The 14,750-nt window shown below is 41.9% G+C and overlaps 1 protein-coding gene across 1 annotated transcript in view; it reads left to right on the top strand.

Annotated features, from left to right (window-relative positions):
• Window positions 1–14,750, top strand: part of clcn1b (chloride channel, voltage-sensitive 1b) — an 80,263-nt gene that overhangs the window by 62,334 nt on the left and 3,179 nt on the right. The window contains exons 7-19 of the mRNA XM_034174537.1: window positions 107–185; window positions 5,469–5,594; window positions 5,811–5,895; window positions 7,933–8,034; window positions 8,444–8,528; window positions 8,640–8,795; window positions 8,902–8,971; window positions 9,062–9,172; window positions 12,238–12,451; window positions 12,552–12,685; window positions 12,763–12,944; window positions 13,040–13,121; window positions 13,206–13,285. Of these exons, the coding sequence (XP_034030428.1) occupies window positions 107–185; window positions 5,469–5,594; window positions 5,811–5,895; window positions 7,933–8,034; window positions 8,444–8,528; window positions 8,640–8,795; window positions 8,902–8,971; window positions 9,062–9,172; window positions 12,238–12,451; window positions 12,552–12,685; window positions 12,763–12,944; window positions 13,040–13,121; window positions 13,206–13,285 (1,506 nt within the window). The remainder of the gene's footprint in view (window positions 1–106; window positions 186–5,468; window positions 5,595–5,810; window positions 5,896–7,932; window positions 8,035–8,443; window positions 8,529–8,639; window positions 8,796–8,901; window positions 8,972–9,061; window positions 9,173–12,237; window positions 12,452–12,551; window positions 12,686–12,762; window positions 12,945–13,039; window positions 13,122–13,205; window positions 13,286–14,750) is intronic.

Raw genomic sequence — 14,750 nt, 5'->3', positions numbered from 1 at the left:
GTCCACCATCCTGCTCACCACTCTTTTTCCCCTTCATCCTCGCACCCTTTTCGCCCTCATTCCTTCACTCTCCATCTTGCCCCTCCCTCTGTTTCTGTGTCAGTAGAACCCTTACGGGTACACAGATATTCTGACTGTCGGCTGTGCCGTAGGGGTGGGATGCTGTTTCGGCACTCCTCTAGGAGGTACTGCACATTCTGCATGCCTGCTGCTTCCAAACAAACCCACTGCATGCACCAGAACACACGTCACATCCCTCTGCTGTTTTCACACAGACAACAGGGATGGCTTTTCTTCTTTTCAGTAAGAGTGTGCACAAAAGAAAAAAAATATCTCTGAATTACAGATGACAATAAACTCAAAAATGGAGAATTTTCTGTACCTTTACTTTATCTCCACAACCTCAAGTACTCCTATCATCTAAATTTAATTTTAATATTTCCTGAAAGAGCAAACAGACTAATGGCACTCTGAGTGCCGCCAGGCTCAAAACATCCTATTATGTGGCATTTTAAAAATTTACTAACTTTACTTTTTTTTTTTGTAAAATCTGTCTAGTGGATTCTGTCACAGATTATCCCAGAGGTTCCCAGACTGCTGCAGTGGGCTGCAACACTTCCAAATGAAGACAACTCGAGCAAACACAGAAACCATGCACAAATACCTATAACACCTCCATCAATTCTACAAACAAGTTGTAACTGTGAACCACCAAATGTTTGTGAGATTGAAAAGGTCGTGAAACAGCTGAGGGCAGGTAAAGCCAAAGGCATACTGGGTTCTCCTGGCATTGCAAGCAAACTTTATTTCCATCAAGGAGATGGGTATCATCCCAGTGTACAGCACGAAAGGACTTGTCCCAATCTGGAAAGGAAAGAATAATCATATGGATTACAGCAAGTATAGGGGTATTAGGGTCATACATCACACTGACAAAGTGGGGAACCTTGGGGTAATTTTTGATCTTACATTGTCCTTTGAGCTCCACATTAGAGATATTACGAGGACTGCTTTCTTCCACCTGTGAGATATAGCAAAGATTTGTCCCATCCTGTCTATGGCTGATGCAGAGACCCTGATTCATGCGTTTGTCTCTTCTAGATTGGACTACTGCAATGTTCTATTTTCTGGTTTACCGCAGTCCAGCATTAGGGTTCTCTAATTGGTTCAAAATGCTGCTGCCAGATTTTTGACTGGAAGCAGAAAGTTTGACCACATTACACCCATTTTGTCATCCCTTCACTGGCTTCCTGTCCCAGTGAGATCAGATTTTAAGGTTCTGATTCTAACCTATAAAATTGTTCACAGACTCGCACCTCCCTACTTAGCTGACCTAATTAAACCCTACGTACTGGCCCGAGGTCTGCGTTCTCAGGGCGCAGGAATACTTTGTGTCCTTAAGGTGATGGTCTAGAGGAGGGGAGGTGATGGTCTATTGGTTAAGCATTGAGCTTGAGACCAGAGGATCCTCAATTCAAATCCCTGCCTGACCAGAAAATCACTAAGGGCACTTGGGCAAGATCCTTAATTCACTAGTTACTCCCCGTGTGTAGTGAGCGCCTTGTATGGCAGCAGCCTCACATCGGGGTGAATGTTAGGCATTGATGTGTACAGTGGTCCCTCGCTATATCGCGGTTCACCTTTCACGGCCTCGCAGTTTCACGGATTTTTTTTAGTGCAATTTTGCATGCTGCTGCTTCTTTTTTTTTAACAGCTCATTGTGTTCTGCGTCCTCATCAGGCGGGCCGGTCGGCATCACCGCGATTGCTCTCACTGCCACTCGGTAAGCGCTGCAGCGGGCCACTCACACCGCCCCACTGTCTGCTGTGTGGAGTTGCGGCCAAAATCTGGCAACAGGTCCAGAGACTACGCTCGCTGTTTTGATGCAGAGCGCTCCAGCAGCCAGCAAGGATAGAATTCAGCAGCACTGCATGGTCTCAGTAACCACAGCCGCAGAGCTCCGTGGCCACTGAGAGAGGTTTGTATCTTTTTAATGACTTGGATTCTTTGTGGGTCCCGCATTCTTCCCGCAACGGTAACACCGGAGGCAGTGAGCGAAGGGAGAGTACGCGCATTGTGTTCTGCGTGTCTGTTCATAAGAATCTTCTCACCCAGAAGAAAAAAAGAGCACCAACTACCCATAACTGTGTTCTTCACTCGGAAAAAGACTCCTGCACCGAGGTGTCACTCAGTGGAAAAAGACGCGACAGCTGATCGCGCCAGGACGAAGAGGCGCGATCAGAGGAACTGTGAAATACTGGTCAGTCACTATTAATAATTTCTTATATGTATCCAACCTTGTAGGTTGATCGTTAAAATTAAATTTGTTAGTTCTAAAAGCCATCATAATTATTTATAGGAAAACATTCTATTTTTATTTCTCAAACAAATGTCTGGGCCTGAAAACAGGTTTTGATCTTTGGTTTCATTCTATAATACTGGACTTATTTTTCTACTAAGGTTTGAACTTTGAGAGTGCTTACACAGGAGAGAAAAGTAAGAAAATGTTAATGCCTGTTTGAGAAAAGTGTATAAAGTGTGTGGTGAGGGGTTTTACAGCCTTAAAACATCTATAATTGTAAAAAAATAACGCTGACTACTTTGCAGATTTCCCCTATCGTGGGCTATTTTTAGAACGTAACACTTGCAATAAACGAGGGACCACTGTAAACCGCTTTGAGCATCTGATGCAGATGGAAAAGCGCTATATAAATGCAGTCCATTTGTGGGCCACAGAGCTTTCTCTTATTGTGTCCCTGTTCTGTGGAATGATCTCTCTACATCAATAAAACAGTCAGATTCTGTAGAGACTTTCAAGTCCAGACTTAAGACTCACTTTTTTTCCCTTTCGTATGGCTAGCATACTGGCATAGTATGTTACTATGCTTTTTACCCTTTTATCTTAAGTCTGGGTCTTTTAGTGAAGCTTAGGGCTACTGGCTGGCGATCACTTTAATATTGCTTCTGTTTTTCTTATTGCTTAATGCCGATAAATTATACTGTATTTGTTGTCTTTCTGATCTGTTCTGCCATACAGGTAGCGATAGAGATACTAGAGCACTGTGATGCACCGGACAGTCTGTCAGTTCAAATCCTCCAGGATTGCAGAAGCTCCTGCTTGTATTGTGAATTCTTCTGTCGTGTTGTGGCTATTTGCTGCACCTCTGTGTTTTTGGATGTGTTGTTTGAATTTAAAGCAGGGACTTATATTTCTTTGTGTTCTTTGTGTAGATTTTTCCACAATTTGCAAGTTATTTTAAATGCAATTATCTGTGGACTTGATGCAGGTGGTTTTTGTATTTGTGGCTCCTGCAGTAAATCATGTTGGCTTATGTGGAAGTGTTGTGGCCCCTATCAGCCACCATAGGGAGGGGCTATGAAGTCTTGCAAGAAACATATTAAAAGTGCACTCGTGTGTGTTTGTGTAGATGTCAAGGTGAATAACAAGTTATTTAGAGTAAGAGTGCCTGACATGTTTATTTATTGTCAATGATGAAAACATTATTTATTAGCTGATGCCCCCCCCCCCCCCCCCCCCCAAAAAAAAAAAAAAATCATTTAAATTGTCAAAACTAAACTCATCTTGTGCCTGGCTTTCCTGTCAAATTTGCAAATTTTATTTGTGTCTAAAAATACAAAATCATAACTTGCAGATTTTTTCAATGGTTATTTGTGCAGATTTGAAATCAGACATATAAAACATGTATTTGATGAGGTTTCCATCTGTATCTTGGCTGATTTTTTTTATTTTTTACTTTGTGCCCCCAGTTGTTCTAGTCATGTACCCTGTGAAATACAATAAATAAAAACATAAATGAATGAATAAATTAATTAATCCATCACTCCAGGTTTTTCACACAATAATTTAAAATCTATAATTGCTATTATTGTGTAACTCATCAAATTAAAGGTGCATATAACAGGGATGGACTGATTAAACTTTAGGAAACTTTGATGCACCAGATTGATACAAAAAAAGCAACTTTGTTTTGCATATGTAAATACCATATACCACAATGTTCATCAACCCTGCTCCTGGAGGTCACCTGCCCTGCTTGTTTTCCACGTGTACTTGTTGCAATCACAGCTGACTAGAAAAGTCAAATAATTTCTAGTGCTACAATTGGCTGAGCATACCTGACTTAGTTAACAGTGGGGGAAGCAAAGACTATGGGAAAAGTTGCAGGGCAGGTGACCTCCAGGAGCAGAGATGATGACCCCTGATGTTTGCCATATAACTAAACACTACCATCTTCTGGGAATGACTGGCATTGTTGCAGAGAATAATCTAATCACATGCAAGATATGAAATAAGTGTGGTTGAAGTTACATGCAGTTTGAAATGAGCTTATTTATTACTTTTTTTTAATTTGCAAAACCTAGGTCTGGTGGTCACCGCTTGTTGCTTGTTCTTAGTCAAAATGATGTGTTAAATTTGTTCATTAGTAAAATGCTTGAGGTCTGTGGTTTAACTAGAAGGGCACACGGAAAGTGCAGACATCTGCCAAGGCATCTTCTTTACTCCACTGTGTGTTATCAGCCCTGTTTATTGCCGTAGAGTGACTGAATTAAGCTCAACTTCCTACAAAATGTGTTTTGTTATCCACTAAATCCACATCATAAAGAGCTGCACAGTAATTCCTGAAAAATGAGTGAAATTTAGATTAAAAAAAAAAGCCATATCCCTCAATCAAACCAGCCCTTCATCCAGATCTGCCTCAAAATGTAATGGTTTCTTCTTTGACCCAGCTTCTGTCACTCTACCAAGTCCCATGAAAACTGGCCTTTGTCCGTTCTGGGTAATCCTGTTGATAAACAAACAAACAAACAAGTGGTGATGTAACTTCTCAGTGGAGATATAAATGGAATTTTATTAAATGTTCTCATTCTTCTCTTTTTTGTAGATCATTTCAAAATATTATAGTACTTACTGCAGACCAGGATCATTGATTTCACCAAATTTCTTTTTAAAATAAATCTGTTGTAAAAACAACAACCAAAAAAAAAAAAAAAAAGTTATTTTTTTAATGTTGCTGCCCCACATCTGATCCAGATCCATCCATCTGTACAGAAAGTTTCATGAAAGTTGGCGTGGAAGTTTTATTTAATCCTGTTAATAATACAAAAAATGTTTGAGGGTGACCCTGTAGACAAACTGACACATATTAGAACTCAAAAACTTTTTTTTGTCCTAGTTTTTGCTTCATTTTGCTCAGGCGTGTGTTTGTTCACAGCTCTGATGTTTATCACATCACACACTAATTGTACTCTCTGTGTGTGCGTGTGTATGTGTGTTACGCCCTCTGTGGTGCTCCTGTTGTGTAAAATCTCATTTTGCATCATGAGTGGTGGAACTCCTCCTGCTTCTTTAATTTCTCATCCTCCTCCTGTCATTTCCCACATGATGATGCTCTCCTTCTCCTCTCTTCTTCCTCTGTCCTTCCTCCTCTCTCCAACCACCACCACAGGGGTGTTGTTCAGTATTGAGGTCACGTCTACCTACTTCGCAGTGAGGAATTACTGGCGGGGGTATTTTGCAGCCACATTCAGCGCCTTCATATTCAGGGTGCTCTCCGTTTGGAACAAGGATGCTGGTGAGAACCAGATGCACATTTAACAAATAAATGCTGATGGGACACGTTCTGTAAATGCTGCAGCAGTAACGTTCTTCAGAATACACTCGAAATGCTGGGTCAAGTATGCTATAAACCACAGCTGCAGCACCAATCAATAATACTGCAAATGTAAAATACACAGATCACAAGTTTATGAGGTATGATTTAATTTGGATGTTTTTCGGTCTCATGCAGTCACAATCACAGCACTCTTCAAGACTAACTTCCGGATGGATTTCCCCTTCGACCTGCAGGAGCTGCCGGCATTTGCAATAATAGGGTGAGAATAAAACAAAGCATACAGTAACAAGCCTATACTTGGCTGAGGTCCCCCGTCTATTATGCTGATACGGCATGGTGACAAATAAAATAAATAAGCACATACAGACACATGGAGTTCATTTCAATAGCCCCACTGTTTCACGGCAGGGCACAGTGAAAGATGAGTGGATAATGGCCAAATAATACAGGAAAGAGTAGTTTCCATTAACTTCCATGCACAACCTTGACCCTAAGGTCCAAGGTCAAATGCAAGAGGTCTCAAACTGATTCCAGAAAGGGCCAAGAGGGTGCAGGTTTTCTTTGCAGCCACCCACTACACCAGGTGATTTCACTGATTAACATCACTTTGAGCAGGTGGAATCAGTTAATCAATTTAGGTGTTTGCTGCAAATTTATGCTTTAGAGAAGAAATTTGGCAGAATATACCCAAAAATTGTATTTTTAAAAACTATTTGCATGTTTGACCTTGACCCTGAGGTCAAGGTCAAACTAATCCCATTCACACTTTAACGCAGATTTATCCCAGAAGGTCACGGTCTACCGTATAACCATGACAAACTGGCGTGTGAAGATCATGTTTGTCCATGAATGTAGGCTGGCGTGTGGTTTGATGAAGCAATGCGCTGTACTTGTGCCGTGTGATGTGCAAAAGCAATCGTAGCACATCTGTAATATAAATTTAGCACAACCTTGGTGTTTTCAGAAAACCTTCTGATGATGTCAAGGCATGTAGGACAATGGTGCGGGCTCCACAAAAATGCATGTTATTTAAAAAACAAACAAACAAGCAATAAAAATAAAAAAATAAAAAAATTAAAGCCTCTTGAAAGTCCTGTCGTTAAAACAAGACCACAGCACTATTTTAGATCATCACACTGTCCCAGACCTTCTAAGGGTTTCCAAGGTTTAAAACCTTTAAAAACATGATACTGGAAAACACAGAATGGGGTTTTATTGGTCATGCACAAATGATGCAGGTCTCGATTCCTTGCCCAGCCTAACCAGTCTTTAGATCTCAAGCCCAACTGCATGCATATGTGTGTCTGTGAGACACTGGTCCAACAATGAGGTGTGGTCAGTTGCTTTGCTATCAAAATAATTGTGCGGTAGACCAGGAAAAACCTGGTCTAAAGTCCACCATAGAGTTTTTATGCCATTCAGAAGGTATTCAGATAGGCCTCACATAGGCAGACTGACGAAACATGAAAATACTCTGCGTACAGAGTTGCATGAGCACATCATATGAATTAAAAATGATTGGAATATGAAAATTAACAAAATAAAAGTAAAAACGAATGGAAAACTAATAACTCTGGTTCATACTATGGTGTAAAACAAAAACATATAGTACGACTGATCTGACACAAAAACACATTATAAACTCTAACCGCGCACTGCAAGAGAAAAAGAGAAGCTGACTCAGTCCATGTCTGCATGAAACCACAGTGCAGAGAGTGACCCCCAGCTGCATAGAAATGCATTTTCGATAAGAGTCAGAGTGAACAGCTTTTACCTTACCTTTACAGGCGCTACGGGCATCTTTGTGTGGCTTTATTTTACATAGTTTATATTTATTATTTGTATTTCAAGAGGTGGAGATGAACTGGTCATTTGTTTAGGTGGTCATGCAGGACCCAAGGAGGTTCCATGGTGTTGTGGATGTGGTGTAGCACGATACCAGCATATTAAATATTTAGTAACCTTTTCAATATTTTTACAACCTTTAGGCACATTAAATACACAAAATCCTTTGCACAGTGCTGTAAGGGAAGTAAAGTGGATCCAGAAAGTATTCACAGTGCTTCATTTTTTCCACATTTTCTTATATTACATCCTCATTCCAAAATGAAGCAAATTCATTTTTTCCCCTCAAAATTCTACTCACAACACCCCATAATAACAACATGAAAAGTTCTTTTGAATTTTTTGCAAAATTATTAAAAATAAAAAAACCCTAAGCAATCATATGTACATAATAGAACACTGATTCCTGAAAATGTAGTTTCACCATTTTTGTATTTCTAACATGTTCTAGGATCTCATGTGGCTTCCTCGGGGCATTCTTCGTCTACCTGAATAGACAGGTGGTTCTCTTCATGAGGAGGCCGACTGCACTCACGCGCTTCCTGACCAAGCAGTGAGATAACAAACATGCACGCACCACAAAACATCACTTTTCACTTTGCTGCTGTAGATTAAACCCGGCACTCAGCCTCTAAAACCTAAGTTATTCGGGTAGCACACACTCTTCCCAGGAACTCCAAGCATTTGTGCATTCAAATCCATTTCCTCTTAATGTCTTTCAGCTTCACGCTCCCAAGTCATCAGTCTCACATCACTGACCTACACAGCAGCACAGCGTTAGCACCCTTCCAGCCAGTTATTCACTCATTGGGAAGCTTCAGTTATCCTGTGAGCAGTCAGTCAGGGAACATTAGCCTCCTCCATCAAAGGGAGGCAGAGAGCTCTTGGGCCAAACATACAGATGGCATCAAAACTTTTGTGGCGTCCAGATGTAGTTGCTGATGTTTTGACTCTTTGTACAGTCGGCTGATCTATCCAGGTGCAGTGACTTTGATCATCGCCACCTTGACCTTTCCTCCTGGATTTGGCCAGTTTATGGCTGGAGAGGTTAGAAAAGAAAAGACAACAAACATTAGAATCTGTCTCAGTTTATGGTGTCATTATTATTACGTAAAAACCATATATGTGTTTCTCTTATGGATTTGTTCTGTTGTGCAGCTGATGCCCAGAGAGTGCATCAACTCCCTCTTTGATAATTTCACCTGGACCAAAATCTCAGGATTGCCTCCTCCACCCGGTCTGGGCCTCTCTGCTGCATGGCTTCATCCCAACGTCAGCATCTTCGTTATCCTCCTGCTCTTCTTCTTCATGAAGGTAGACTCGTTCCCGACCTGGCTTTTAAATCTTCATAGTAGTACAAAACCACATTTTGGGTTCAGTTTGGTTTGACATTAGTTTGATCCAGTTTTTAACGTCACAGTTCTGGATGTCAGCAGTTTCCACCACCATGCCGATCCCCTCAGGCGCCTTTATGCCGGTGTTCATATTAGGTAAGAGGGTTTTGTAATGTGAGTGCAGTATCTCCCGCTGAGTTTCACTTCAGTTTGCCTTCACCAGCGTCTCTTATCTCTGTCCTCAAGGAGCTGCATTTGGTCGGCTGATCGGAGAGATCATGGCCACTCTTTTCCCAAACGGAATTCTGTTTGATGGGATAGTCTACCGCATTCTGCCGGGAGGTTACGCTGTCATTGGTCAGTTTCCTGAACTCAGATTCCCTTATATCTTGAAATGAGTTTAAACTATTTAGTAAGGTCTTAGATAATGAAGTTATAAAGTATTGGACTTAATTTGCCTCGTCAAAGAAAATATGTGATCACAAGAATCTTGTTATGTGTCGGACGCAGCTCGGAGAACCGACCAGCGTTTGAAGGACCCAGTATGAAATAAGCAGAGCACGGTACAAAGGCTAACTGAATTTAATACATAACAGTGATACAAAAAATAACAAAAGAAAGTGCGGTCTGGCGTGGTGCGCTCCCAGCAGCGCTAACGGTCCGGAGCCAGAAGCTGTTCGGACCCAAGGACCCCGCCGACACCCCCCAGGTGGCCGCAACAAACCGAGTCTGTGAAAGAAGGAACCATTTTGTGAGTCCACACTCTACACACAGAGAGAACACTTAAAGGTGTACAATCAGCTTCCCAACCTGCAGGCATGGAACATCCAGTTCACAAAACTCCACTGCAGTGGAAGCCGATACATGACTAACATACAGCTCAATATAAAAAGGTGTGAGGGACACCACATTTACTGACTGTATAAATGTTAGTCACAAAATCTAACGTACCTCAGGAAGTGTGCTGACGAGCGTGAGACCTCACCCCCTCCTCTTTCACAGACCGTGCATCAAACCCTGGACGTTCTCTGCATCCACTGATGATGAGATGGCTCCCGAGACGACGATCTCACCCGTCTGGTCACAAGGTCGAGTCTCTGGCAAATACACACTGTATACTCCAGTCTTAAATGCCACCATGTTCCAATCCATATAGATGCACCTCAGCTGTGAGTCCTGACGAGCCGCAGGTGATCAGGGTGAGGTCCTGATAACCTCAGCAACACAGCCACTCAGTCCCAAATGCAAGCCACCTGGAAGGAGACACAAAGGACAGAAACAAAAAGGCAGCCAGGCCCCCCCAGCCATATAACAAATCTGTTTGATTGTTTGTTTGTTTGTCAGCAGGATTGTGGAAAGTATAATGAACAGATTTTAAAGTAACTGGATTGGGTTGGGGGCATAAGCCAAAAAAGAACCTGTTCAATTCTGGTGTGGATCAAGGTACAGAGGCTGGCTTCGATCATGATGCAGACTTGTTGATTCTAATTGAAGGATCAAAGCAATTAACAATCAGGATCAAAGTTCATCAATCAGAATTCATTCAAAGGTCACAAATATAATTAATGGTGAGTGATCAGGGTGAAATGTCAGGATCAAAGGTACAGAACTATTATAATGGTGGAAATATAGCTTTTTGAAACTTTGATTTAAATTAACCATTACTTCAGAAAACAATCTGTGATCACAAAATCCATGGAAAAAAAAGAACAAATGAACAACTGGCATTCAAAATGATTCTATGAATAAAAATGCTTGAAAAAAGGCACAACAGCTTCAGAAAATATACTTTTTGAAATGTTTGAAGTACTAAATTAACCAATTAATTTAATGCCTTTTCAACTTCAGTCAACTTAAACATTTTGAGGCATCCCAAACACTAACTTTTTAAAGTTAAAACAATCTTTTCTATAGTGTGGAGAACGGTCTTAAAGATGAATGATGTTCTAGGTGATGCCTCCACATCCTGCATCAAGTCCTTATTTTGGATTCTACACAGTTCTGGTGGATCTCTAGAAGATAAATTTGTTCATTCAGATGTTAATTTGGAGTTCCTTCGGCATGGTCCAAGCTTCTTGTCTTTTTGTGCGCTAGATTGTACAGTTGCTCGTAGCATTGTGAATCTTTTCAAACTGGCTCCTAGGGAGGAATCAGATTTGTGGAGATTCAAAATTGTGCTCCTGAAGCCTTCGTGCACTTCTTTTTTCAGCCTTGGATTAATTTTCTCTAATTAGTTTGCTCTTAATTGCCAAAAGCCCAGTTGTTCTCCAATTAAACTGAAATTAAGCCAATTAGTCATTCAGTAATTCTATTCTATTATAATTCTAAAGTACTGAAACCTAAAATCTTTCATGCTGTTTAAAGAGACATTCAGCTTGATGTATGTTAACTGCTGCCCTACTGAAAATACTACTTAGTGAATAGAAACAGAAATAGTATGTATCTAAAGTAGACATTCTGAGTTAAGATATTCTTTTCTAAAATGGTGTGCATTGCAGGCTTATTAAGGTTGAATTTATTTATTTATTTTTTAGCCAAGGTGTATGTAAACGTATGTCCACCACTCTACATATCATACATACACATACATCTGTGAACTATAAAAAAAAGCTGGCTCTGTTCTGGGGGTTGAGCTAGAGTCTGTGGTAGAGGTGTCAGAGAGGAGGATGTTGAGGAAACTGCTCAGCATCAACACCTCCCACCATCTGCATGCCACGCTAACATCCTGTCAGAGCACCTTCAGCCACAGACTGAGACCACTGAGGTGCACCACAGAACGCCACAGGAGGTCTTTCCTACCAGTGGCAATCAGGCTGTATAACTCCTCCCCCTTCAACAGGATGAATACATAATTGAACAGAGTTATTCAGAGTTATTCATTTACTCAGAGATGTGTGCAATATTGTTGAACATCTTGTACAAATGTTTAAAAAATACATAGTACATAATTGAACAGGGGTATTCAGTTATTTAGAGTTCTGGACAATATTTTTGAACATCTTGTGCAAATGTCTTAAAAAAACATTGTTCACTGTTTACTGTTACTGTTTCGGTATTCTGGCAAAATTATTTCCTTCGGGATAAATAAAGTTGATGTTATTCTTATAAATTCTTGTTGCTTAATTCATGTCACCATTAACTTTGACATAGAAAGTATAGCTACAGATGGTAGGTTCATAGTCAACCAAGAGCAGACGCGGGGCAAAGCCATGAATTCCAGTATTGGTTTGGCATATTTAAACCTTTTGTGCTTTTCAGTATAACTCCTGCCAAGTCTTATTCCAATCCAAAACATACAAAGATTTCACTCAATTAAACATGTCTTCTCTGTTTTCAAACTAAACGAACCCAAACCTGTCATCCTTGGTGTATTTTGGAGACTTTATCCTATTACATAAAGCATCCGTTGTGCTGGCTCTCAGGTGCAGCAGCGATGACAGGAGCCGTCACACATACGGTTTCCACAGCAGTCATTTGCTTTGAGTTAACTGGTCAAATCTCCCACATCCTGCCCATGATGGTGGCCGTGATCCTCGCGAACATGGTGGCTCAGGGTCTGCAGCCTTCGCTCTATGACTCCATCATTCAGGTGAAGAAGCTGCCCTACCTGCCTGAACTGGCCCTTGGGCACATCAGGTAAAACACGTTAGCCAATCACGTGAGAGTGATACAAACAGTGAAAAACCAGCTTACTGTAACAGTTGGTGATTGTTGTAGTGTCTGTCTACATCTCCAGCAAGTATAACATCTTTGTAGAGGACATCATGGTGCGCAACGTGAAGTTCCTTTCTTCTCAAGCGACCTTCCGAGAACTGAACCGACTACTCGAGTGTACAACCCTGAAAACAATCCCGCTTGTCGACTCAAAAGGTAGAGTGAACTCCATAGTAATGTATAATGATTCTGGGTTTTGCTACACATACTGCTAACTGTCCCCCCCCATGCAGAATCCATGATTCTGTTAGGGTCCATTGAGAGGACAGAGCTTCAAGCTATGCTCGACTGGTGGCTCTCACCGGAGAGGCGAGTCTTTGAAAGAGGGCAGAATTCACTGGATCAGGGCTTCAAAATCAGCTGGGAATCCTTCACATTTATGGATGAGGAAGGTGGAGAAGAAAGTGCAGACAAGGTAGCAAAAACTAACAGGGTCACAGACGGGTGTTGTAGTTGAGAGACAATTTTAGTCATTTAAGATGTGGTTATAAACTATGTTTTTACTCCCAGACAACACCAGTACAGGAGGAATGTAATGGGCCTATTTCAGCCCCCAAATCACAGGAACCCTCCACCAATCACACAGACTCAGGTGATATGGCCTTGTCACTGTATACCCGCCATTCAGGCGTCAGCTATTTTCACTTCTTACATGTTTTCTGTATCGTGTTTGCAGAAAAACGCAAGCTGCCATCTGTCAGGCGCACCTTTCAAAGGCTTTTCTCCTCCTCTTCAACAGGCCACCCAGAAACTCAGGTAATGAGTCTGATCTCAGATCTCAGATTAGCTCACTTGGACTTTTAACAGCAAAGCAGCAACATGACCATTATGTTTTCAAGTTAGCAGCAATCATGGATAAAGGCTGTGTTTTTTTCCTACACATTGCTGCTTGTCGGCGTTGCCTTAAGTGACGTTTTGGAGAGGGTGCTGTTAGTTTTTATAGGTCTACATCACCACTGGGGGCACTGGAATATTCCGGCACTAGAAGACATAGTAGAAGAAGCCCAGAGTGGAGTTTTTTCATCATAAGCACCTGGTTTCCAGAGTCATTAAATGCACCAGACTGGCTAGAATCGAATCACGGGTTCCTGGACAGTCACCTCAGTGCTTCTTCTCGCTGGATTTATTTCTTCCGCGCTTCCACGGCTTAACATGCATTTTGACATAGTGATCCAAGTTTTAACTTTGTGTTCGTCCGTTAATGTCTGCAAAATTGCTGTTTTGTGCACGTGCGTTCTGAGTTCTTGGACAGTCGCCTCTGCTCTCCTTCTTGCTGGTTTCATTTCTTCCGTAGCTTTAAACACACATTTTACAACATGATCCAACTATTAGGGGAGGTGATGATCTAGTGGTTAAGGTGTTGGGCTTGAGTCCACAAGATCATGGGTTCAAATCCCCACCTGACTGGAAAATCACTACGGGCCCTTGGGCAAGGCCTTTAATCCCCTATTGCTCCCGGTGTGTAGTGAGCACCTTGTATGGCAGCACCCTGACATTGGGGTGAATGTGAGGCATAATTGTAAAGTGCTTTGAGCATCTGATGCAGATGGAAAAGCGCTATATAAATGCAGTCCATTAGCCAAGCATAGCATTATGCTGTATTTAACTGTAGCAGAAACTTTGCAAAAAATGTTTTGTATAGACTCGGTTCGTCAATCTGTCCTCACAACAATATGGGGGTGCACACAGTGAGTATACATACATACATCTTCAGCTGCTTATTCGGGATCGGTTTGCAGCGGCAACAGCTCCAGCAGGGGAACCCAAACTTCCCTTTCCCAGGCCACATTAATCACCTCTGACTGGGGGATGCCGAGACGTTCCCAGGCCAGTGTGGAGATATAATCTCTCCACCTAGTCCTGGGTCTTCCCCGGGGTCTCCTCCCAGATGGACGTGCCTGGAACGCCTCCCCTGAGAGGCACCCAGGAGGCATCCTTACCAAATGCCAAACCACCTCAGCTTTCAATTTGTAGGAGCAGCGGCTCTACTCCGAGCTCCCCGCGGATGACCAAGCTTCTCACCCTATCTCTAAGGGAGACACCAGCCACCCTCCTGAGGAAACCCATTTCGGCCACTTGTATTCACGATCTAGTTCTTTTGGTCATGACCCAACCCTCATGACCATAGGTGAGAGTAGGAACGAAGACTGACCAGTAGGTCAAGCGCTTCGCCTTTTGGATCAGCTCCTGTTAAACAATATGGTACAACGGTACAACAGTA

The sequence above is a fragment of the Thalassophryne amazonica genome, chromosome 7, assembly GCF_902500255.1.
Source record: "Thalassophryne amazonica chromosome 7, fThaAma1.1, whole genome shotgun sequence".
NCBI classification, from domain to species: domain Eukaryota; kingdom Metazoa; phylum Chordata; class Actinopteri; order Batrachoidiformes; family Batrachoididae; genus Thalassophryne; species Thalassophryne amazonica.
This window is presented reverse-complemented; position numbering and strand designations above follow the sequence as displayed.